The sequence below is a fragment of the Nelumbo lutea genome, chromosome 4 (genome assembly GCF_056320005.1).
Source record: "Nelumbo lutea isolate HS-2025 chromosome 4, American lotus-T2T, whole genome shotgun sequence".
Lineage (NCBI taxonomy): Eukaryota > Viridiplantae > Streptophyta > Magnoliopsida > Proteales > Nelumbonaceae > Nelumbo > Nelumbo lutea.
In genome coordinates, this window is record NC_142687.1 from 3,471,631 (window position 1) to 3,494,663 (window position 23,033).

Here is a 23,033-nt window from a genome sequence, read left to right on the forward strand (position 1 = left end):
AAACTGCCCAGCCCACCTCTAGGATTGCTAATACTGGCTATTCCTGAATCCCCGTCCCCGACTCCAACTATGATAAGAGTATTACCCACAATCATATACAATTATTTTCTAATCAATGAAACTGTTTTCATATAAAAAAAAAAAAAAGCTGTGATAAAAAATTCCTATTAATATCCGTTCTGCCCTACCAAAGCCATAATATGCAAAATTGCCCCCCATACTACGTTTCACAAGTTGACATGCCCTGTGAATTGGGAACATCTCCATGAGATGTTCTCGACGTGTGGCTGCCATAAACGTGGACAGGTTTTTCGTGGACAGGAGATCCGGGCTTCTATATAATAGTGGCGTAACATCTGTCTCGAACTCTAAATTTTTTAACTTTTTTGAGGGACTAATTTTTTTTACAAAAACAATTTTTTAATTAAACGATAAAAGAATTGCAAACCTTTTTTTTATGGTTTAAACAATTGAAGAGTCCCACTACGATAATGATGACAGTATATAGTCGCAAATCGCAATGAATCATTCACTCTCTGCGTTTACCGGTAAACACTACATGAGTTGATTTTCGGTAGTTGTATTCTGATTTATTTGACAGGTTAGATTTTAGACCGTTCTGTCTTTTTGTTGATAATTGACCGTTCTGTTGGTGAGAGTAATACAGGCAAATCTCAGATTTCTTTAACTTCTGGTTCTGGAATCAAATTTCTGTAAGTTTTCTATAAAAAAAGAAAGAAAATTTCCGTGGTTCCATGATATCCATCTTTTTCTCTCTCAGACAAAAAAAAAAACAAGAGTTCCGTGGTTGAATTGGCCTAGCGAAGAAAGAATATTCATATTCGTGCGAAAGCATAAAATCCATCGATATAGCGAAAAAAAAAGTGCTTGCTTGCTGACAAATATACCGAACTCCGAAAGTTGAATTTCTTAAACAAGTAAAGGAATCAACTGTGGGGTGGTACTAACTGAGCGACATTTTCGACCCCTCATCTTCTGAATCTCAGCCAAAAAAGAAGTACTCTTTAGCTATTCGGCCTGATTTATCATGGTGGCTATCGGAGCAACTCTCTCAACACTCATTTTCTCGCCGGTTTCCCGCCGCCAAATTTCATCAGCTGCCGGAAAATTCAATAAGAGCCGGATTTCAGCTCGAGGATCAGTCCTATCCTCCGAACAATCTCCAACTGTCCTCTCTGGAAATGGGAGTTTCGAGAAGAAATTTGATACTGAGATACTTCCGAATGCTTTCGACAACGTCGAGCTCGAAAGGTTAAGCGTCAAAGATTACCTCGAATGTTCCAAGGATCTAATCAAACCGGACGGCGGACCTCCTCGTTGGTTTTCACCTCTGGAGTGCGCCTCTCGATTAGAGAACTCCCCTCTTCTCCTGTACTTACCCGGTAATGTCTTTTACTTATTTATTTATTTACCAACTCTCCTCCCCCGGCGGTTGTCAGAAAGTTACTTAAACGGCCTTTGTTTCTTCTTTAGTTTGTCGCTCCGTCTTGGAAAAAATAAGATGATTAGCCGTTTCTATTAATAAGTTGTATTGTAGCGACTTGTTTTGAAGTCAAATTAGTTGGCTACCGGTTTACTTCATTTCTTGCATTCCTGTTCAACTTCTTGCAACATTTTCTCCCTAGATCTATTAACAGCTCTTATATTGGTTTCTTACTTTCTGTCTCTTTTAATTTTAATCGAGAAATTACTAACTAAGAAAAATTTTAAATATTTCATATTTTCATATTTAAATTTTAGCCCTTGTATTTTGAGAAGTCTGGTTTCTTTTATTCTGATCTATGTCCTTTGTAAGAGAAATCTATCGTTAAGAAAAATTTTAAATATTTCATAATGTTTATTCTATTTACAGTACGAATTTACGCATATCCAGTTTACCCACTGAATTTCTTGATAAATTGTTCCTACATTTTGCATTTTTTTTACGTTTCTTTTTAATTTTTCAATAATTCTATTGGATTAGCTGATATTCTGCATTATGAAGAAATAATTATTCTTCTCTGTATGTTTAGATTTCAAAATCCGCATATGATTCACTTAGACTCGTTTTTGAACTATTACATGAATTTTCCATTTAAATAACCCCTTATTATTTGGTTACTTTTATTTTTCAGATATAGATGGTGTTGGACTTGGACTCATTTTGCATCACCAGAGATTAGGCAGGTAAATACTTAGAAAGGGTTGTAAAAGTTAAGAATTTTATTCAGATTCAAATGTTTGATCATATCCTTATTCATGTGCCCAGTACTGCAGCACATCTATCATCATCAATGGCTGAGAAAGTGTCTTGAGAGCTGCATGTATCTAAACCAATGAATGGTGATAGTGTTGATGTCTGGTTTAGTGGTCTATATCATATTATATTTATTGTTGTCTGATCTGTGATTTTCTTTGGATGAAGGATATTTGATATATGGTGCTTGCATATCCCTGGGATGGATCGGACACCATTTACAGGTCTCTGTGTGTGTGTGTGTGTGTGTGTGTTAATATTTCCTAAGCATCGATTTAATTATCATTGTATATGTTCAATAATTGAATATGATATTATCCTAACCAAATATTTTAAAATTTTTCATGCATCCAGATCTGGTCCAACTTGTTGAAAGGACAGTTAAATCAGAAAATTCTCGTTCACCTAATAGACCTATATATCTTGTTGGAGATTCTCTTGGAGCATGCCTTGCACTAGCTGTTGCAGCTCTTAACCGTGATATTGATCTTATTCTAATTTTGGCTAACCCAGGTGAAATTTCATTTCCCTTAAGAATATGCTACAGTAAGTCTAACCATGTGATAGCTTGCAGTGGTATTTGGATCCTTAGAATCTGTTGAGGCACAATTGTAATTTCCCTTAAGAATATGGTCCTCTGTATAATGAGATTCTGTACAATATATACACAAAAAAGTGTATGGTCCACTGTCATGGGCATGGTATACATGCTGGATATGGTTTGTATTTATTTAACTCCTTCACATCAAAAGAATCAACTCTTTTGAGTCTCAGTGATATTTTAATCCCTACACAACATGTCAAAAAGGGAAGCTTATGTTGTTGAAAAATGCTGTGATACCCAAATACCTGTACATGCTTAGTGTATTAGTGTTGGATACAATATGACACAGGATAATGCATGGACACTTATAGGGTATATTTTATGGCATTCACACTTTAATAGATGTAAAATGGTGTACTAACAAATCATAATGTAGCTTTTACCAAAGAAAAAAACAAATCATAGTACAAAAAAGTCTGTTTACCTTAGAAGTTTAATTAAAATTTGCAAGACACAGTATAGCTTCAAAGGCTAGATACTAAAAGCGGGATATACACATATTAAATGGGATACCCCTACAAGTATCTATTTCCTAGATATTAGGAAATGGTGTTGTATATCCACATCCCATATCCATGTCTCTGTTGGTATATTTGGGCATCATAGGGAGAAGGAAGTTGAGGCTATCTAATGCAGGAAGCAATTGGTCAAATATGGAAATTGCTGAAAATTTTATGTACATTTTATTTTTGAACAGTAAGGTTATTTTGGTCATTTTACAAAATGTCAGTTGGATCTGTCTTAGTTGTTTGTCTTTGTAGCCATAATGTACTTCTGTTCAAAATTTCATAGTTATTGGCTAAGTAGTTTAGAAATATTTTCTTACAACAGTGGCAATTTTATAATTTCCATTTTCCTTAGTTCTATTAGGATTAGACACCCCATAATGATTCCAAGTTTTTCTCTTCTTCCTCTCTTTCTATCTTCTCTGGCATCATTAGATAGTAGGAGTATTTTAAAATTTTAACCATTTTATATGTTGTCTGTGGGATCTAGCCTTCAGTTTGATTTGTTTTACGTTTTCTAAACCCTATCAAACTTTATCTCCCCCTACACCTTCAATTTTTCTTTGAAAAAATCTAATCCTAGACTTGTTTTCTTCATTTCAAAGTTTTTCACTATTTTGGAATAAATCTGCAATTCTTACAGTTAAGACCTGGAGCCATCCTTCCTAACATCACCAATCTTAAATCCTGAAATCAACATCCCTAAACTATTTCTAGCCTATCATTACCTCTTAGACTCATCTATCAGTCATTCAACTCTTACACTATACAAGTTCTTCATCAATTGGTATTGGAGCATCCACTCCTATATCAGTTGGTATCAGAGCTACAGGCCCTACATCAATTGGTATCCAAGCAGGCAATCCACATTACTTGGCATAGAGCAGTCAGTCCTACATTACTATGTTATCCTAATACTTCAGAATGTTTTCCATGTCTTACATCAATCGGTACCCAAGCAGGCAATCCTACATTACTTGGCATAGAACAGCCAGTCCTGCATCACTATGCCATCCTAATACTTCAGAATGTTTTCCATGTCCTACATCAATCGGTACCCAAGCAGGCAATCCTACATTACTTGGCATAGAACAGCCAATCCTGCATCACTATGCCATCCTAATACTTCAGAATGTTTTCCATGTCCTACATCAATTGGTATCCAGGCAAGCAATCCTACATTATTTTCCATAGAGCAGCCAGTCCTACATCACTATGTTATCCTAATACTTCAGAATGTTTTCCATGTCCATACTAAATATTTAAAATTTCTATGGAAATGGTGAATCCCAGCCTTACCTATCCTGCTATACACAGATAATAGATCTAAGGATCAAATGGGATGTAAGGTAAGGTTTGACATATTTCATTTAACCTGACCAAGCATCCTCATTGACATCCCCACAAAGTGTGTACCAGAATTTGGACAGAGAAAGAAAACAGAAGAAAAGAAGCATAATAGAAGTATACAGTAAGAAGGAAAAGAATGGATGATAGCTATATGAAAAGACATGAACAATATACGCATCCCAGAGATGAAGCCCAACAAACAAATAAGCAGTCACATTTAATCCAAGAACCCATGAGTGCCCCCTCCATGCCTCGTCCTTCACTAACCTTCCAATGCAACCAAAAATGAGAATGTCCTGACTAAGCAGGGGCATAGAGCACTTCCTTACCACCCATTATCCGTGCCTTGTCTTTACAGACTTCATCAGATCTCCTGCCTGCACCTCCCAAACTCCAATCTCTTGATTCTTTCCCATTCCTCAGTCCTTACTTATCTTTGATCTGATAATTATTCCTTTCCCACTTGTACCAGCTTAAAGTAAAGCAATTGACCCATCCTTTTACTCCAAATCCTGAGAGAAGGCATTAGCAATGTAGATGCAACCAAGGAAGAAGAGGCCAAGCTTCAAAATCTAGCTTGTTATCAATATTAAATGTCCCATCTGATTGTTCCTCTTTCTTGTTCAACTTGTTAGTTCTTATTTTTCTGATCCAATTCTATCTGTCTTCTCTCCATTATAATGTTTTCAGTTCAGAAAGAATGTTTCAATGTAGTTTTATTCCATTCCATTTTCTCTCCATCTTTCTTAATGGATGTTGAATTAAATTCAAGTACCAAAACCATAGTTGTCAAGGATGCCTATACATGCATGAGATTAATAACTTAATATTCTCCTAAAATAAACCAAAATAAAATCTTAGTTTCATTGTTTAACAGATGAACCGTAATAGTTACACACTATTCATTCTTCTTTTAATGTTCTTTGGCAGCTACATCATTCAGCAGGTCACAGCTCCAGTTTCTAGTTCCATTCTTGGAAGTCATGCCTGGACAACTCCATGTTAACCTCCCTTATATACTAAGTTTGTTCGCAGGTTTGTCATTCATGTCCCTATCTGTTTATCTTAGGTAGCTCCTGTTCAGATTTTTGTAGGCAGATCTTGTTATCCATTATTTACTTTCCTTTCTCTTGCAATTTTGAATTTAGATGGTCATGATTGGAGCAAATTATAGTCATCATTATTAGACAATACTTAACTAAGGACTGTCATGGCAACAAATTTCACAAAAATAGTGAGGCAAATGCATTATCTGGAAATTATATTTGTAGTGTAGTTCCTTATATAAGTTGAATATCCAGAATTAACATTCCATGGGCTTCACCTGGGAGTTTTATTTTCAAGGGCTCTGATTGGCTGATTCCCACTATCTTACATAGACTTAGAAAAGTCTAAAGATAACAGTATAATGGCTAGTTGGATTTAATCTATAGGCACATGTATGCAGTTCTCACTCCTGAAATCCTGATTGTTCTCTAACTCAGCATGTACATTTTACTGGCTGTTTTTTTTATGGATAATAGTAAATCTTCATTAATTATAACTGAAAAAGTATGTACAATAATTTACATGTTTGTTAGGATAGAATACTGCCCAGCCCCTATCTTTGATTTTCTATAGCATATTTAGATACAAGCTTCACTTATAGTCCTCCAAAACAGCTGTTCCTAGTTTACCCCTTGTCTTGCAAATGCATCGGCTAAGCTATTTGCATCTATAGTGACCCATTTGACTGATACTTTCAGTTCCCTCACAAGATGCTTATTTCCCTTGAATTGTGCCTGTTCTTCTATGTTCCTTGACTGTTCCTTTTTAGCCACCCTGTCACCACCTTAGAATCTCCTTCCATCTATAGTTTTCTTATGGTTAGTCTCTTAATTAACCTTAGTCGTTATAGAATCACCAATATTTCTGCTCTTGTAGAGTCCCTGACATTTTACTCACCGTTTTAGTGTCTTACTGGAAAACCTTGGAATTGAGATCTTTTATGTAATTTTTGTGGGGATAAGTTTGATGATGTGTCATGTTGGTTTTAAAAAAGTATACTTGTTATAGTAAAATGGGATACATTAAGGGAATGTATCGATCTACAAAAACTAAATTATAGGTGGCAATGAAGATGTTGAAGAGTATAGGAGAAGAAACATTCTGGGGGTAATTTGCAAACTTAACTTGGGGAAAGCTTATGAAAGGGGTGATCAAATTTTCTTTTTCATATCTTACACCTAAGAGGGTATGGAAAAAAATGGTGCAGATGGATTAAGGGATGCATCAGATCAGAATACTTCTATGTATTGGAAAATGATCCCTCTAAGGGAAACCTCAAAAATTAGAAGGATTAGATGAAGTTACAACTGAACTCTACTCAGCTCAACCTTAACCCTAACTTATATGGGGCCAGCTACATGAGTCCTATCCCACCATTGTGTTCTATAAAGAACCATGTTTTCTGTCAAATTATAAGTCCTTGGATAATTTTTTATGCTGTTAATGTTTCCAGGTATGGTTTAAAATTAACTATTATGCACTTGTTGCAATATTAAGTGATTTTCCCACTCAATATCAGCAATTCTAACACTACTTTTTAGGTAATCCCTTGAGGATGGCTATGGCTAGTGTGGAAAAAGGGGTTCCTCTTCAACAAATGGTTGGAGAACTATCAGAAACTCTTGCTGCACTTCTACCTTCCCTCCATGTAAGAGTTAACTCCTGAAACTAAATACATAAGTGAACTAATAAAAGCTAACCGGCCTTTGGCTTAAGAAGAGAATGGGTTTTTCTGTATATGACAAATGCCTCTGGAAATATTTATCAATTCATCCAACAGAAAACCTCTATAGGCATCTCATCAAGATGAATTGTAAGTTTCTAACCAGGTTCATATGAACATATACCAAAACAGAAGCCTGTTGCAAATTTGAAGAGATCGATGGGCCTTATTTTTGTTCTCCATTTTTTTTTTTCATTTTCTTAATTAATATGTCATCTGAACTTGCCTGTCCCTCTCAAGGCCCCAGATATCTGGGACCAACATTGGGTAATAGCCTTCTGTAAGAATTCATGTAGAGATAATTGCTTTCTCCTTGATGCTTCTTGACTATTTATCTTTGCTTTAGTTCATGTTTCACTTTTCTTGTGGTGCCACCAATCCTAATAATTATATCAGTAGTTTATTATATTTCAACCTGCATGCAGTTGTTTTTGTATATCGTATTAAGCAATTACATTGTTAAACCCACAGGTATTGGGCGATATTTTACCTATAGAATCACTTCTCTGGAAGCTAGAGATGCTTAGATCAGCATCTTCTTTTGCTAATTCTCGTCTCCATGCTGTTAAAGCACAAACACTGATCCTTGCCAGGTCTTTGCTCTAGCATTTCTGTTTGTCTTTTTTGTATGTTGTATTGGGCAAACTAAATATATGATATATTTTGGAAAAGTTGCTGCTACTGTTGTCATTCTTGTTGTTGTTTAGTGCACAATTTGGTAAGCTTTTCCCAAATCAGTAATCATGTGGCAAAGCATTGCTTAACCAAGATATGAACTGTGGTATTGAGACTCATTCTGAAAACTATACTTTTCATTTTGTATTTTGTGTTCTGAAGGCCAGCGGCCACTCGTAAGCATTCCTCAAAAGACCATAATGATAATCATTTTCTTAGTTTGTTGACATTGCCGACAACATAATGACAGCTGTACCTGAACCATTTTCTTAATTGGTAGCACTAAATTTTGCAACAGAAAAGACTGTAGAAAAGAAAAATAAGGTAACCTAGCCAAAAGGGGAGGGTTCATACAGAAGCAAAGAGAGCATTTATGATTTAAAAAAGGCAGCTCTCCCTGAATACAAGAGTTCCTCAAGACTCTGCCCCAGGTTTCAAGGTTTTTCTGATCTTGCTATGTAGTGAACAAGGTTTTATCCATGCATCCAAAGCTTTACCCTCTCCGGTGTCATATAAGATCTTCTACTGTGACACATCCTGACTATTTTTGTTTAATTAGTTAATACAAACCAAAGAGTATAATTACAGAGATTCCCAAACCCATAATAAGATCCATCATTCCTGCTTGCCTAATGTGAGGCACTATTTTCTGATTTTGTTTCCACTAACACCTATTAACCATGCATAATATGCATCTGTTTGGAAAATTTGTTGTCATCAGGTTTTGGCTTCACTTCCTTGCCCGTAATATGCATCTATTCGCTGATTGGGACCAATCTAGAAAGTTGGTCCCATCAAGTTTTACAACGGTTATCATACCACTAGAAGCATCAACATTACTCGGAAGCATCCAAAAACAGTCTGTACTTCCTTAGACAACTCCATTTTTCTTGGACTAGCTTCTTGACAACCCTACAACGCTCCAACAACCAACTGGCACACACTAGACCCACCAAAACAGGTCAATACTTGGTTGAGAGTCAATAGGAGGCCAAAACACCAACTGACAACAATATAGGGAGAGAATAAAATCTCCTCAAAACTAACCAGGATCAAAAAATTGTGAAATCATTTCCCATTACTCCAAAAAAGCAAAACTACCTGAGGGAAACAGGTCTCAAGCAAGAAACAATCTCAGATGCAAAGGGAAAATCCCAAACATCAAACCTGTATTTTTCTGTGATTTTTTATTGAAAAATCTGGGAAAAATCATGGAACTTTCAACGAAGGTGAGAATCATACAAAAATCTCCCTAAAATCAAGGCACACAAAACTGTATCAATTTCAATGGTTTCTGTCATCGCTTGTACAGACTGTTGACTTCATCCAGTGGTGGTCTGGCATCAATAGGTCTTCCTGGGTTTGGGAGTCAGCAGAAGGAACTCGTCCAAGGTCCCAGAAGTGCTCTAATACCAAGTTGTAAGATGAGGAAGTGAGGGAGGAAGAAGAAGAGGATTTTAAGAGAAAGGGACTAGTTACTTTTCACACCCCACAAGAACCTTTTGTATTAAAAGATTAAATTTACATAAAAGCCCTTGAATGAGCGCCCAAATACAAATAAGATAAAATGACTGAAATACCCTTGCCCACAATACATATTCTCAACAATATGAAGTCATCAACTTTGTACCCAGTCCCTGTGATACTATTCAAGCAGAAACCTGTGGTTAAGGATTTTATAACTCAAGCTTCATGGTTGAGCTCTCAAACTTATATCTTTGTAAAAAATCCTTGGGATCTATTTTAAAATCCTACATTAAATTTCTTTTGGATAGCAAAGTTATGTTTTTAGGATAAAATATTTATTTAGGGTGTGAATATGGGTCAAAGTAATTATTTTTAGTGTTTACATTTATTTTTGTTTCCATCTTGATATTCTTGATTTGTGTTTATGTGGTACTTGCTTTATTATCAAAAGCATCTATTTTAATGAACAGGCAATGCATCTTTTTCTTTCGGTAAAGGTTTGTGATTAAAATGTATATTGCTTGATGTAATTTCCTATGTAAAGGTTTGTGATTTCTTTTCAAAATAAAATAATCACATTGACATTATTATTTATGTTTTAGTGGAAGGGATCAATTGCTACCAAGTGGGAAGGAGGCTGAAAGGCTTTACCATGCACTGCCAAATTGCAAACTTCGTAATTTCAGTGACAGCAGTCACTCCCTTTTCATGGTAAGGAGAATCATCTCTCTCTCTCTCAGACACATGCAGACACATTACATTTAATACAATCTCTTTTGGGTTTCTTACAAAGTTGTTGCCACCTCATTTAAAAATCTCTCTTATGCCAATATAGGGATCATCTTTATGCACAGTGAAACATTAATCTGATGAAAATATATATTATTCTTCAGTAAAAATTGGTACTAGTAATGAACACAATCATGTTCCATAGGAATTTGTATCAGAGACTATAAGGCCAACTACCACTTCAGAGAAACTGGGCTAAGGGCAAAGATTTTTCTGCCTCTGCTTACATGACAATTCTGTCATGGGAAATTACATGTGGCCCTACAAATTGCTTTGGATGAAAGATTTCTAGTTTCAGAGGTCTTAAAAAAAGGGGAATATGAAACCATGAGAACCTGAAGGTGGTTAGTGAAAGTTATTAAGCATTTTAGTATTTAAAGCACAAATCATTTTTGCCCTTCTCTTCATATCTCTGAGGCTATTGTCTTGATTACAATACTACATAGATCATGTTAAACATGCACAAGGCATGGATTGCATATTTTGATAAATGTAGCAACCGGAGCGAGCCCTTTAATGGTACCTTGGTAATTTCATTGAATTTCTAAAGGAGTGGCCTTGAACTCTAACACATTCTCCTATAGTCGTTTGACTCATTATCACATTATAAAAGTGAATCTTCATATGGAGCTTCAGCATTAGAATCTTGACATGATTGTTTCATTTAGTTATCATCTACCATTTTCCAGTAACCAGATGATGAGATCCAATTAGTCAGGGTTGTCCATCTTTTAGCAAAATACGAAGAAAAAGTTTGTGGTAAATGTTATATGTGCAACGAATAGAGTAGAAAGAAGGTGATGCAACACATGTTATATCATCTACCGTGTACATTTTCTTCATTTAATATTAACCTTCCAAATCTACCACAAAATTCTTGTAAGTACCTAGAAATAATCAAAATATTGCCAAACTCTGAAGCCTACTACCTGGGCATTTTCTATGTTAAAGAGAACACTTGAATTTATGGACTTCAGTTGTATAAACTTTGTTTCTTCCTTCTGAATATAGGACTAATATGGATTTGTTAAAATGAAACTTTGATTTGAAGTTTGTTTTTGTCAGTTCTCTCAAGACACCAGCTTTAAGAAGTAGATATATATACAATTAACTTACATGCAACTTTATTACTGATACTCTGAATTTGTCAATATTGAAACAGGAGGATGGTATTGATTTAGTGACTATCATCAAGGGTGCTAGTTTTTATCGTCGTAAAAGACACATTGACTATGTTTCAGACTATGTGCCACCAACTCCTTTTGAGTTCAAACAAGCATATGAATCATACAGGTATATGATATTTCAAGGGAAAAATTAAGTTTACAATATTTATGTTCTTAAGTATTTGAGTCAAGAGAAATATGAGGTACCTGTCTGGCCTAGCAACTCATTGTGCTAAACAGGCATGGATGTGGGACTTCCACTTGATGGGTTCCACTATAGAGTTCTTCTAGGCCATGGAACCAAAGCTTGAACTGATTATGCAAGTCCTAAAATGGACAAAAAAGGATCCTGATGGAAACAGTGACAGGATCGTTTCAATTGGTCAGAATTCTATATGCTCAGATCAGCAAGATGGAGCAGGATGGACCCATTTTTGGACACATATACTACCCAGTCAATAATAGACTATTGCCTGTACTCTACCAGACATGTACCTTTGAATTTCCCTGTTTCAGGACTTTGTAATGATTGCATGTTGATCTCACTACTGCACAATTTTGGTGAATCCTAGATGGCTTGATATAGCTGTTAGCCCTGTGATGCTCTCAACTTTGGAGAATGGGAAAATTGTAAGGGGTCTTGCAGGGATTCCTTGCAAAGGACCAGTTATCATTGTCGGATATCACATGTTGCTGGGATGGGAATTGAGTTCGATTATATCCAGGATGCTGATGGAAAGAAACATTCTTGTGCGAGGGATAGCACATCCTTTGTTGTTTGGCAAGGCCTTTGAAGGAATCCTACCCGATTCATCAGCAAACGACATATACAGGATTATGGGTGCAGTTCCTGTCTCAGCCACAAACTTCTATAAACTTCTGTCTACAAAATCTCATGTCCTACTGTACCCAGGGGGTGTTCGTGAGGCTCTTCATAGGAAGGTAAAAACTTTATTCATTCATCTTTCTGCTTCATTAAGATCGCTGATGTACTATTTTATTTCTTTCTGAACTTAAGGTACAATTCTAAGCAAAGATTTCAAAAAATTGAAATTTCTTTATCCTACCATTTTCTCTTGTTCATTAGGCTAAATTGTATGGGGAAATGTTTCAAAATGAAGGTGTGCATGTGGGTGTATCATTCCTATCGGTTGTTACTGAGAGTACCCAATTCTTCTTGTAACTTAGGCTCAGCTTGGGAAGAGTACAAATACAAATATGTACAGTGCAAAACCTTGTATTTTGTATTTCTAAACCTGTATTTCTACTGATTGATCAAAAAAAGAAAAACCTGTATTTTCACTGTACATATTTGTATTTGTACTCTTCCCAAACTGATCCTTAATTGGACATTGATAATCATTACACTATGTTTAGCCAAGATTAGTTCTAATACTTGGCTTCTCAAACTTTTCAGGGCGAGGAATACAAGTTATTTTGGCCAGACCAGTCGGAGTTTGTTAGAATGGCTGCTAAATTTGGAGCCAAAATTGTACCTTTTGGTGTTGTTGGAGAAGATGATGTTTGTGAAGTAAGTAATGAAAATTCTAGGTTCCCCTTGTCAGCTGTTAATTATCTGATTTTGTGTATAAGTGAGCCATAGAATTTTCAGAACATTGACTTGCCACACTCTGCAGAAGTCCTTATGTAAGTGGGCCATAGAACGATTTTACCCTACTTCTAATCTTTTAATCCATATCTACCATTTATATACCTAAAACAATAGGGTTTACCACTTGTTCACTAAATACCTAAGATGCTATGTTTTTTTTATCAGTAAAAGTCTTTCATTAATAACAGAGAGATTAATATACAAGATAAAGATTGCATAGGAAATTGCAATCTCCAGCAATCAGTTACAGTTCTGCCCAATACAATGAAGATCTATTTGCCCCTTCTTTTGCTAGGGTATCCGCCATCCCATTTGCATCCCTTTTAACCCAACCAAACTGAGAGTTGAACTTCCTTGCAAGTGTGTTAATTTCTCTGAAAATAAACTTGCACTTCCAAGGTGCTGATGTGATGTTTTTGGCCCAAGAGATGACCAATAGAGAGTCTCCTTCAATTTATAAGTCTGTTGTTCCTATCTGCTCAGCCATCTTTAGACATTGAAGTAGGGCTAGAGATTCAACCTTTATTGAGTCACCATAACCTATTGTTCCAAAGTAGAGTGTCACCACCACACCCAAATAATTTCTAAAGACACCCCCTATGCCTGCCCTTCCAGGGTTGCCAAGAGAGCTGCCATTGAAATTCAGTTTTAGTTTGTTTCGTGCTGATGGCTTCCATTCCATCCTTACAAGAACTTTGGGTACATCTGTTTGTGCTATTTCAGCCCAATTCCTTAGTATCTCATTCGTGGAGTAGTTTCTAAAAATCTCCATGGTCTTCACCCAATGTGCATTTCTGATTTTTATGGCTTCAATAACTTCCTCCATTGTTTTACTTTTTCCTGAAAAGATTCTTAGGTTTCTTTCCTCCCAAATAGTCCATACTGTAGCTGCTCTCACTGCCTTCCATATACATTTTCCCCTTTTCTTCTGTTGATACAGGAAAGAGGGGCTGAATAGATTTACCACATCCTGTGGGGGAGCCCATCTGCATCCAAAGAGAGAACAAACAACATTCCAAATACTAGAAGCAAAAGAGCAGGATAATAGTAAGTGGGTTAGAGTTTCACCACATCCCAAACAAAGGACACACACATGAGGAGAGAGGCAATTGTTTGGCCTCTTTTTCTTTAGCACATCACAAGTGTTTACCTTCCCTAGGAACACTCCCAACAAAAAGCTTGTACTTTTGGATGGATCGGTTTAGTCCAAATTTCTCTCACTGGGAAGTTCACCCCCATAGGGTTAATATGAGTGAGCAAACCAAAGAAAGAAGCACAGGAAAATAAACCATCAGAAGTTGGGGAGCACACTCTACAATCAGCTATAGATTAGTCCAAGTAGACCCTCTCAAGTGTTGAAATCAACAGCACTAGAGACGCACATTTGTTTTCCCTCAACCCTCTTCTAAAGCCAAAATCCCAAGAGATCCCTGACTCTGAAAGCACACCAAACCTAGCAACAAGTTTGTTTTTATAGTTTGATAAAGAGTAGAGGTCTGGGAAATTGAACATGAGAGGTACATCCCCAACCCAAAGGTCCTCCCAAAATAAAACATTGTTGCCAAAACCAACATCAAACCTGATAAATTGAAGAAAAGTTGGATATACCTCAAAGATTGCCTTCCAAGGAGAGGATGGAGCTGCACTGGGGGCTAATTTTGCATCCCAGCCGCTATCCGCATCACCATGTAAGCTTTTAATGACCCTGTGCCACAACCTTTCTTCCTCACAAGGGAATCTCCATAGCCATTTCCCTAGGAGGGCCTTGTTTCTCTTTATTAGGTTCCCTATACCTAATCCACCCCGGTCCTTATGGTAACAAACTTTGCTCCCATTTCACTAAATGATCTTTCTTTTCTTCACCTGGCTCCCACAAAAAGTCCCTCATAATCTTCTCCGGTTCCCTAGCTATTTTCACCGGGATCTTAAAGGTGGAAAGGAAGTAAGTGGGAAGTTTTGCAAGGGTTGATTTTATCAAGGTGATTCTTCCCCCCAAGGAAATATAATTTCTCTTCCACATTGTCAACTTCTTCATGAACCTCTCTACCACTGGTTTCCAGAAGCTTGCAGCTTTTGGATTCCCACCCAAGGGCATTCCTAAGTATTCCAGAGACCAATTTTTCGATTCAGAACCTAGCAGATTTGCCATGGCTTGGATATCCCCCCCTTCAATATTGATTCCGGATATACACAGTTTTTTCCCCAATTGACATTCAATTTGGAGACCTGCTGAAATTCATCCACCAATCTTTTTAGATTCCTTAAATTGGCTTCATCACAGCTTTCACAAAAAATAATTATGTCATCAGCAAATTGCAAATGAGACACCACCACTTCTAATCTACCCATTCTCCAACCTTTAAACCGGTTTTCTTGATCAGCTTTGGAGATTTGTCTACTCAAAACCTCAGCCACAAAGGTGAATAAGAATGGAGATAAGGGGTCACCCTGTCTTAGTCCTCTTTTAGCCTGGAAGAAATCCATTGCTACCCCATTCATCAAAATAGAAAAACGTGCTGAGGTAATACATTCTTTAATCTACATCCTCCATCTTTCACCTAGCCCCATCTTTTCCATTAAATTCAACAAGAATGACCAATCCACCATATCATAAGCTTTTTCAAGGTCCAATTTACAAATCAAACCTTTGTCACCTTGTTTTCTCTTAGCTGCCACACACTCATTTGACACTAAAATATGATCCACAATTTGTCTCCCCTCTACAAAAGCTCCTTGGTTCTGAGAGATAATATAGGGTAGTACAGTCTTCAACCTACCGGCCAAGACTTTAGCAATACCTAAGATGTTATTGTCAAGTTTAACTTGAAAGGAAAATAATTTAAATACAATTAACCTACATATGATGGGAAATAAATTCATTATCATTTTTAAATGTTCTTAAATAACATAAATAAATTATTTTCTAGCAAGGGCCTTGAAAAAATCCCCCTTGACAAAACTACTTAGAAATAAAGAATGTCAAAGTAGAGAATTAATCCTCAATTGAATTGATTTGAATTGCATGAATCATATAAATCATAAGATTCATAAATCAAATCATAGGATATTATTTTTGCATAAAATGATTCAGGCATAAGATTCAAATCAAAACCCATGGAATTCATGGTTCAAAGTGTGAATTGTATCAGAAATCAGATTTTGACAACATTGTGCCAGGTTCCATTATTTATTTATTTTTTTATGATTGTCTTTTGTGATTAAAAATCTTTAAGTTTTGACAGTGCAAATTTTATATTTGTTGGTTATGTTCTTGTTTAGCATGTCCTTAAAGCTTTTAAAGAAGCTTTGAACCTTTCCAATAACATGATTTGGTTTTCAAACTTCAAAGGGAAAACAAAGCTTGTATGAGTCACAGAAAATCCAAACAGGTTACAAATTGTAGAAAAACTGGACAAGTTGTATAGGTCAAATCAGTTTTCAATCATTAACAATCCAATAATCAACGCAAACCAGATTGATGGCTGGGTTCTGGCTTTCTGGGTCAAGTTGCCAGTTTGGTCCTGGTTTTACCATTGTTTCATCCTCCCCGTGTAAAATGGTAGGAGGTACTTAGGAAGTGATATTTGGATTCTTCATTGTCAAAACCCAACAGCTTCCAACTTCTGGTGCTCCAGTTTTTCCAAGCCTACTTTGTTTACTTTTTCTATTGAACTTCCTTATTTCACTATTATTGGTGAAAGAAGTAAGAAAAAGGCACAAACAGTATGGCAATTTAGACGAGTGAAACAAAGTGAGTTATTTAATGAAAAAATATGGGTATCACATAAGATGGTTTAAGAAGGAAAAAAAGTGGTTTAGAGCCATTAATTATACAAGAAGAGCTAAGAAAATTGGAATAGATATTAAAATACCAAATACTCAGTTGTCAGACACTGTTCAAACTATGCAATATGGAGCCAATCAGAATTTGAGATCTCTCATTAATGAGAAAAATAAATGGTTAGTAATGATCATATTTATTTGTTTTTTTGTCCTCGAAACACATACACTTCTGTCAGACTGTCAGGTCCTTTGTACAACTTTTTGAGTATACATACTCCTTGCTCTTGTAATTGTATCTCATTTCTTGACGCTTCATGTAACTTACATACAAAACTTATTATTTTATCACCGCAAGACAATAGAGGTGTAAAATGGGCCAGGCCAACCATGGCTCACATTAATAATATGTATATAATATGTGCATGTGTGTGTGTGTATTTTCCTCAATAAAAAAAAATTCAAACCAGCACAGGCCCAGGTCCATGCTGGCCCCCCTCCCCACTCTGGCATGCTGCACGAGCAAAGTGGACCATGCTGGCTCAACTTGGCCCACATTTCCCAGAATTTTTTTTTTTTTCATTCCTCTTGCAAATTTATAATTGTATATTAGAAAGTGGTACTTAAAAAAGTATCCAAAGATAGCCCAAAGTGAACAAAAGAGATCTTTCTTGGAAGTACATATCAGATGGTTAAGGGCCATATATGTTTAACTGAAATATGATTCTGCTGTAAGATAATCAATATCGTTGTTGATGGACTGAAAGAACACCATGGAACCAATAAAGAATCCTGTAGCATGTCCCCTGTGGACTTGGATAAATTCAGGAAATGTTGTGACATATAGATACTTTCATCTTGTCAGTTTCTTATCGAAAAAGGTACTATGTTCAACCCCAGTTACCTCAACTATTCATCATGACTCAACTCAATTCAGCCAAATCCCAACTATTTAGGGTGGACTACACAAACCATGTACTGTCAGTGTTTTATTAAGAGCCATGTAAATTGATTCAGGATTCATGTTCATTGGGTTTGGTTGAATTGATGCTCATTTTGACTAAGATATTGATCATTTATGTTTATATGAAACTTGATTTTTACCTTCTAATAAGGGGGAAAAGAGATGCTATGCTTTTCCATTTTTATGATTTTTCTACCAGGTAATATACATGGCTAACTTCCTGTGATTTGTTTGCATTTAAAATAATTTGGTTTATCCATATTTGGACTTTTAAAGTAAATGTTTATAATTGTCAGGTATTTATCGACTATGATGATCTCATGAAGATCCCTTACTTTAAGGCCCAAATAGAAGAATTAAATAAGCATGCTGTGAGGTTGAGGTATTTTTTCATAGTCTAATGAGTTTTTCCCTTCCATGTACTCTACTGGCATAAGTAGATCTTTATGATGCATCCTTTAATGGGTTTTCCAGTATTATCTATTCGTGGTTTTCATTCATTCCATGGGTGCCTGCAAAAACCTGGGAAAAAAAATTAAAATCATCTAGAATTGGCTTCCTGAGCTCCAACTGAATTATGGGTTTCATGATATTACTATTTATAAATAGCAGTTTATCATAATTGACGAGTATAACAAAGTAGCTGACAAGGCCATGGCGCTTTATAACAATGCTTGCCTTGTCCAATCTTCACTACTAGATTCATGGCATTAATGCTGATACTTTATACTGCAATATTTTTTTATCAATCTTTATACTGCAATCTATTACTGAGCACGAGAAAATAACTTTTTTAGAATAATTAGGTAAATTCCTCGAAGTAGGCTATACATATTCACATTGATAAATCAGTGGATAAATAGCTAGAAAGAATTGGTCCAATCAATCATTGCAAGAATTAACAAGACTAATAACTTGTTTTGAGAGGTGAGGAGATGAATTAACCTGAAGCTTCCTCCTTGTGAAGTGCAACTTTTTTTGTTTTGATAAATAAAGGAAGAATGAAGTACAACTTTTCCACCCATACATTCAGGATATCCTAAGCAAGAGGAATCCAAGTGGCATGGAGAATTGTCGTAGATGTTAAGTTACAGGATTAGAGATCGAGAAATCTGATCAACCCAGCAGTTTGACACTGTTCTTGGCCACAATTTTTGAAGCTACAGTGTTTAATTACTTTACCATTAATGAATTGGCTCCAATGGGGCACTGCCCAACAGAAAAACCAAAGAGCATGTGCTTTGAGATAGCAATGGCCAAAGTACAGATAACATACAGGTTGGTGATAACTGACAAGAGTTGTTATTTTTGGTCTTTGGGCTATCATTGGATTCAGTCATTAACTTTCTGCTTTTTTTTAACTTAAATTTTAGGAGTGGTTTAAATTTGGTATATTTTGTTTAATTGTGTCCTGAGTGCTCTAAAATATCTTAGATCAAAATACAAAAATTAATTAGTATATTAGCTTTAAGTCGAAGCAGGAATTCAGAGTTGCATTTTCATTTTGTGAGAGCACTGAGTCATTTTGAGTAACTGTTCTTGACATGCAGTCCTAATTTTGGTTTTTAACAAAGCTTTCATATTATATGTAGATTAAATCCAACTACAATCCAAGTACGTTCTGAGTTGTTAGTTTGCTTTTAGTAGTAAGAATATCTTTAGTAGTGCCCCCTTTGTTGTGGCATGTCTATGAGCTGAATTTTCAGGATAGCAGTGAAAACATGAAAATGACAACATTTTAAAACATTTGTTCTGAACATAATTATTACACCCCTTTGCTGTAAAATGTCCTCAAAAAAAAAAAAGATGGTTCCAAATGTAATTCTCTTTCTTGGAAATGGGTAAAATTCAGAAAATATTTTTGCAATGCTTTTAGTACATCTATAACAGATTAATAATCCTTGTAGTGAACTCAACAGTAGTGTGATGATAATCCTTATAAGAATTCATTTTTAATCTTAAAGGTGTCCTATTATAGGTTTTATAAATGACTTACTTTCCTTTATTTTAACAAATTTATGAAAAATTAAATAATTTTGCTAGGGGAAATATGAAAGATTTCAAGAATCATTTTTCCCTTCACATCACAAACATTTCAAATGTCATTGATAAATTAAACATTAAGGACTAAAATTTCAGAATATTGTGAAAACTAGAGACACACACATTAAATAAATTATGCTCTTAAGTGGTAAGGCCACCTTTCTTTTTCATTAATTGATTAATGCTTTCATTTTTTTTGGAACTTGGTACAATATTGGCACTGGAAGGTGCAGCATTGCTCTTTGTGTCTATTAATCTTGTCATTATTGGTAAAAATGAGTTTTCAACCACCAGTATGGACTAGTCAGCAACACCAATATCATGATTATAGTATCTAGTACTCTCTTTGCTTGTCTCAGATTGTAGGGAGTTTCTATGTTACACTCTTATCAATGCAGCGATCCTCTATTTCTGATTATTTTGATCTGAAAAGCTTATTGCCACTTATTTTGTTAATAGGACTGATGTTAGGGGAGAGGTTGCAAACCAAGACATTCATCTTCCAATAGTTTATCCCAAACTACCAGGGCGTTTTTACTTCTTGTTTGGAAAGCCAATTGAAACAGAAGGTATGCACCCATTATCTGAATGAGTATCAAACACCTTTTATCCTATCTTCTGCAAATTCAAGTGGATATGATTGTTTAAATTGGATTCAAGGGGAAAATATATAACAATAATAAGTTGATTGGTCTACCTAGGCCAATTAATTTGCTGAGCTGAGAAAACCGTGCTGGTTAGCAGGTCAGGCCAGTAAATTAATATTAAACAACGTACGGTTTTCTCTAAACTGGGCTACTCAGCACATACCCCTTAAATGGTCATTATTGTCCCAGGCAGAGAGGATCTTGCCCCACCTGTTCCCCTAATAACACATAACATTAGCTGAATGGCTGTCATATTTTAATGAACACCTTAAATAAAAAAGGTAAGAGGAAAATAACTAGAACTGTATTTTGTAGGGACAACTTTGCCCATCTTATTTGTAGTATACTAATTGATTCCCCTAGATTTTGTCTTGCCATTTTTCCTCTAGATAAAAAAGCAGAGTAAATTTTATTACTATCCCATAACTTTTATAAGGTGAAAGAGCTGTCATTCCTTATTTGCATTGTTTTGTGTTTGAAGGGAGAAAACTGGAACTAAGAGACAGGGAGCGAGCTCACGAATTGTATCTAGATGTAAAATATGAAGTTGAAAGATGCATTTCTTATTTGAAGGAGAAGAGAGAGAAAGATCCATACAGGAATCTATTATCCAGGCTATTGTACCAAGCTACCCATGGCTGTATATCTGAGGTTCCCACATTTGAGCTATGACTAGTGAATTTCATTTTTCATCTTCTTCACCTCATGCACTATTATAATTTTATCAATCTATGACTGGTAAATTGGGTTTAGGGCTCGAAATGGCACCAAGAATTCCTATCGCTGTCCCTGTACTGTATTAAAGGGGCAAATTTGAGCCTAAAAATACTTTGGTGCTTAGCTCGAATGACCCGTTCTTTTTAATTAAGATTTAATGGCTAATATTAAAATATTGAATAAGTGGACACTCCGGACTCTTGTACTTGGTGGATGGCTGATTGGTCACATTATCCCTCCAGTCACAGCAATATGGTAGGTTATGTAGAGAAAATCCTAATTTGTTGCTTTTAGCTGGAGCCTGGACCTGGAGGGTCAAATCATTCTAATGCGTTAATGCAAAGGGGCATTCTGGTTAATTTGTTAGAGAAAGAGTATTCATAATTTGGCAAGTGACGAGGTGTAAACATACCGGAGGGCCTGAATTCCTGGATCTCAGGAATTAACACCCATTGGCAACCAGCTTAACTTTTGTTTTATTTTTATTTTTAGGATCATTTACTAAAAATCTCAATGGATTTACCAAAACTTACCTATAGTTTGCGTTTTATTAAAACACCCTTACAGCTTTCAAATGGTTTATTTACCTTTCATAAGATGGAAGTGGAAAATGATGGTTTTAATCTACGACAAGAACCACCCTGGGTTCTTGTCCTCATATCAACTAAAACACGTTGCAAACTAAGAAGCCAGGGATGCCATTGTTCTCCTGTCCTCTTCATTCTATTGAGACCAAACATTGTTTAACAAATCTGAAAATCACATTGGTTCATTTTAAAAGCTTGATATGAAGTGCTACGGATACTTTCCGAATAAAATACCATAAGCCTAGCCCTTTAACATTTTTCACTCAGTGTAAATGGTCAAATTACCATTTTCAGACAGCACAGTAAATGATTCTTTACAGAAGGTCAATTAAATAAATCAATTGCAAATTATAGGGAGTGTTTTAATAAATAAACCTTTTTAAATTAGGTTGAGGGTAACAGGACAGTAATTTTATCAAGGTATGATTAAAAGATGCAGGCTAGCTGTGATTCTGTGAAAATAAATACAATAAGAGTAAGTTAGAGATAGGGCCCATACTTCAGGATGGTTACACTACACTATATTTTAAAGTGTGACATTGAAGTACCCTGAATTTTTTAAAAATATATACTCAAGTCCAGCTCTGTTAATCGATGTTACCGTGGGTGGTAAAATTACCTAACTGCCATTTACTGCGATGAACAATCAGATATGTTGACACAGATTGGGAGGGTCTACGGTCCGATTTGTTACCTTCAACTGGGGATTCAATTGCTGCAATGGTCGAGGAGTTGCTATTGCAGGTTGTCACCTCTCTCCAATGTGGATTCCATAACCAGGTTCATCTTTGAATTCTCCATATCTGTACTCATAAGACCGCTATCTCGTTTCTCCACTATTGGACCGTGGCTGAACCAATCTGGCTACCGTCAGGCCTAGACTGCTGTGGTGGTCCACCGTAGTTTCCATAACTAGGTTCATCTGTGAATTCTCCACATTGATATTCATAAGAACATGGTGGCAACCTCCATTGGTCGTCTGTAAAGTTCATATACAATAAAAGGTACAAACATTCATGAAATATAAGTTCATATACAATAAGTTCTAACTTTTAAGCATTAAATAAAATAATAATCAATCAACTAATAATTATAAATA

At 35.8% G+C, this 23,033-nt stretch overlaps 1 protein-coding gene across 2 annotated transcripts; it reads left to right on the forward strand.

The window, feature by feature from the left end:
• The first annotated feature begins 283 nt into the window (after nt 1-283).
• LOC148853423 (phytyl ester synthase 2, chloroplastic-like) lies at nt 284-21,382 on the forward strand. Of its 2 annotated transcripts, XM_088982220.1 has the most exons (15): nt 478-548; nt 782-1,403; nt 2,136-2,187; nt 2,426-2,481; nt 2,612-2,770; nt 5,648-5,752; nt 7,306-7,412; nt 7,959-8,080; nt 10,232-10,340; nt 11,581-11,711; nt 12,157-12,526; nt 13,002-13,115; nt 18,237-18,322; nt 20,443-20,552; nt 21,112-21,382. In XM_088982220.1, exons 2-15 carry the CDS (start codon nt 1,049-1,051, stop codon nt 21,300-21,302), a joined length of 2,067 nt encoding a protein of 688 aa, XP_088838346.1. In that variant the 5' UTR covers nt 478-548; nt 782-1,048; the 3' UTR covers nt 21,303-21,382. The 2 variants fall into 2 exon arrangements, with proteins under 2 accessions (XP_088838345.1, XP_088838346.1); XM_088982219.1 differs by having other exon boundaries at nt 284-1,403.
• The last annotated feature ends 1,651 nt before the right edge of the window (nt 21,383-23,033 follow it).

What these genes read in the sequence shown, in the direction of transcription:
- LOC148853423 (XM_088982219.1), top strand. Translation starts at nt 1,049, where the DNA reads ATGGTGGCTATCGGAGCAACTCTCTCAACACTCATTTTCTCGCCGGTT. An exon ending in CATCACCAGAGATTAGGCAG is followed by an intron (nt 2,188 to 2,425) that starts GTAAATACTTAG and finishes CTTTGGATGAAG; the next exon opens with GATATTTGATATATGGTGCT. An exon ending in GCAGTCACTCCCTTTTCATG is followed by an intron (nt 10,341 to 11,580) that starts GTAAGGAGAATC and finishes ATATTGAAACAG; the next exon opens with GAGGATGGTATTGATTTAGT.